This window comes from Buceros rhinoceros, unplaced genomic scaffold (genome assembly GCF_000710305.1).
Source record: "Buceros rhinoceros silvestris isolate BGI_N320 unplaced genomic scaffold, ASM71030v1 scaffold23191, whole genome shotgun sequence".
In the NCBI taxonomy this organism is placed as follows: domain Eukaryota; kingdom Metazoa; phylum Chordata; class Aves; order Bucerotiformes; family Bucerotidae; genus Buceros; species Buceros rhinoceros.
In genome coordinates, this window is record NW_010392909.1 from 79,752 (window position 1) to 82,035 (window position 2,284).

At 40.3% G+C, this 2,284-nt stretch overlaps 1 protein-coding gene across 1 annotated transcript in view; it reads right to left on the reverse strand.

Annotated features, from left to right (window-relative positions):
• The window catches only part of THSD4 (thrombospondin, type I, domain containing 4), a 74,831-nt gene extending 73,475 nt beyond the window's left edge, over positions 1–1,356 (reverse strand). The window contains exon 1 of the mRNA XM_010144675.1: positions 1,173–1,356. Within this exon, the coding sequence (XP_010142977.1) occupies positions 1,173–1,356 (184 nt within the window). The remainder of the gene's footprint in view (positions 1–1,172) is intronic.
• Between the last annotated feature and the right edge of the window lie 928 nt (positions 1,357–2,284).

The window sequence follows — 2,284 nt, forward strand, 5'->3', positions numbered from 1 at the left end:
CTTTCTCACATGAACAGAACTGTAACTAACTAAAGGATTTATCTCAGAAGACTCTAAGAACCGATTTAAACTAATTTAGCAAACATTACACCCACTTTTAATAACATATGAAATCTGAACACTAGCTCTGCTGTTTTATCTAATTGGGTAAGACCACCTCTAAACGTACACAGGTAATCCAGTTTAGCCTTCTGACAAAGGAACTTATGAGAAAGTCATTTTATTAGAGTTCGTTTGATTTGAAGACCATTTTGAACCAATTCCTTCTTCACTGATTCCACAAAGAAGCAGCAAGTTTTGTTGGTCCCCAATGCAACACAGAAAATACTGATGTCATTTAACACACAGCCTGGAACACAACTGTGGCAGCTAAGAAAAACGGTCAGTGAGAATGGGAGGAGATGGGAAATCATGCCCAGCACTGAGACTCAATTCCACTGCAAGGGAAAACAGGAAAATTGGGCAAATAATTAGGTTGAATATGGTCTTGGGAAACTAAACATAAAAGACAACTTACCAGAGGAGGAGAAAGTGAAAGCAGAATGTATTTGGGCTCATTTTGGGTTTCTAGTTTTGGGCCTGAAGCTGCTTAGGTTCAGTTCAAATTAAATCACCATAAGTTGGGTAACATGGTTTGGTAAATCAGCTCACTTTGTAAAATGCTAGAGAATTCTAAGAATCACATGATGAAAACAGGCTTGCAAAAAGGAGCTTGGCCAGGGAAAGTAGGTTCTATTTAGGAAGCAGGAAAAAGAACCTGTGCAAAAATCTCTGAGATTTCAGTGCTCCGGCTGAATCTGGTAATCAGAGTATGACTGGCTAGAAATTCTGGCATTGCACATCCTAGGAAGGTGTCCAGACACTACCACCAGAGCCTGGCAGTGCAGGATAAAGCCTCTTCAGCCTAGTTTCCCAGGCTCTGAACTAGACAAAGCTGAGTTTTGTTTATTCTGTTTCAGATCTTACTCCTGGGAGGCTGGCTGTCCAGGCTCTAGGCTAACTTCCATAATGCAGCCATCCAGCATTAAACCACAGAGTTGAGTTGCCTCCTGCCCTCCTTTTTCACAGGAGGTGCTTCTAAGGTCAGGATCTCACCACTGGTCTGTCTGAGATATGCTTTCAGTACACCTGTGCCAGACCTTGTACCCCCCGTATTCTGACCTTGGTCCTACCTGCTGACTTGACTTCCTGTCTTGACGTAGAATCTAGTTCATCATTAGGGATTGACCTTGACATCTGGACTGTTGGCTGAGTCTGGCAGCCATTAATAGACCTGCCCTGCTTGCTCTGGCACTGGGGACGTGCACCCTTTTTGGTAAGGGTCTGGTTTGCTGTGAATCTCTGCCTGAGGTTCATCTTCTCTTATAGATCAGAATGTCCTTGTTGCTCTAACACTGTAGATGAGACTGACCAAATTAGTATTTCTTTTTCCTCTGGCTGTCAAACTACCCCACTACTCCAAGTTCCAGTCAAAGAAAAAGATCTCCTGCTTTGAACAATGTAGCTCACTTACTGAACAGAAAAAAGAAACTGAAAATTAGCAAATTAATACTGCTCTAAATAAGCTAAAAACACCTGCATCAAAATCAGCAGAAAACGTAAAACTTGAATTTTTCCCCAATTAAATGAAGCTTGCACTGTGCGGTTACCTACGCTTTACTGTATGTCATGATTTAATACTGTGACCAACAGTGGCTCAAAACTTAGACAGTCTTGAAGCTCTTAGAAATGTGTGATAAGAAAATAAATGTAGAATATATGTTCCTGTTTGCTCCTATACTCTTTTTCAAGTTAAGGGGAAACACTGTATTTTCTTCTTAATCTAGGAAAGTTAAAAGATTTGATGAAAAAAATTATTCTTGAAAGGTTTTAAGTTGCTAAACAAAAGGCTGTATTATATTGGAAACAAAGGCCTGGTCCCCTCTCAAATAAGGCTGGGCTATCTAGTGAATATGAGAGGGAATCTGAAGACAATCTAGAGCTTGGGTACCTGGGAAAAAGGGAAACTTACTAATTAAAAGAGCTGGTTTTCTGCAATTTACAGTCTTTAATACTGTTCTACCCGTCATGAAACAAATTGCCATTTGAACTAGACCTGTGATCCACACAAGCTAGTATTCAGAATCTGAGAGTGACCAACAAAGGTATTTCAGCAAGAAATGCAGAAGTCACAAAGTAGTTAGACTCCACAGTAAGACTAGTAAGTTTGGCTTTATTCGCGGCCATTGAAGCCAACGATAATATGTTCTTTGACTTCAGATTTCCTACAGAACACTCATATACT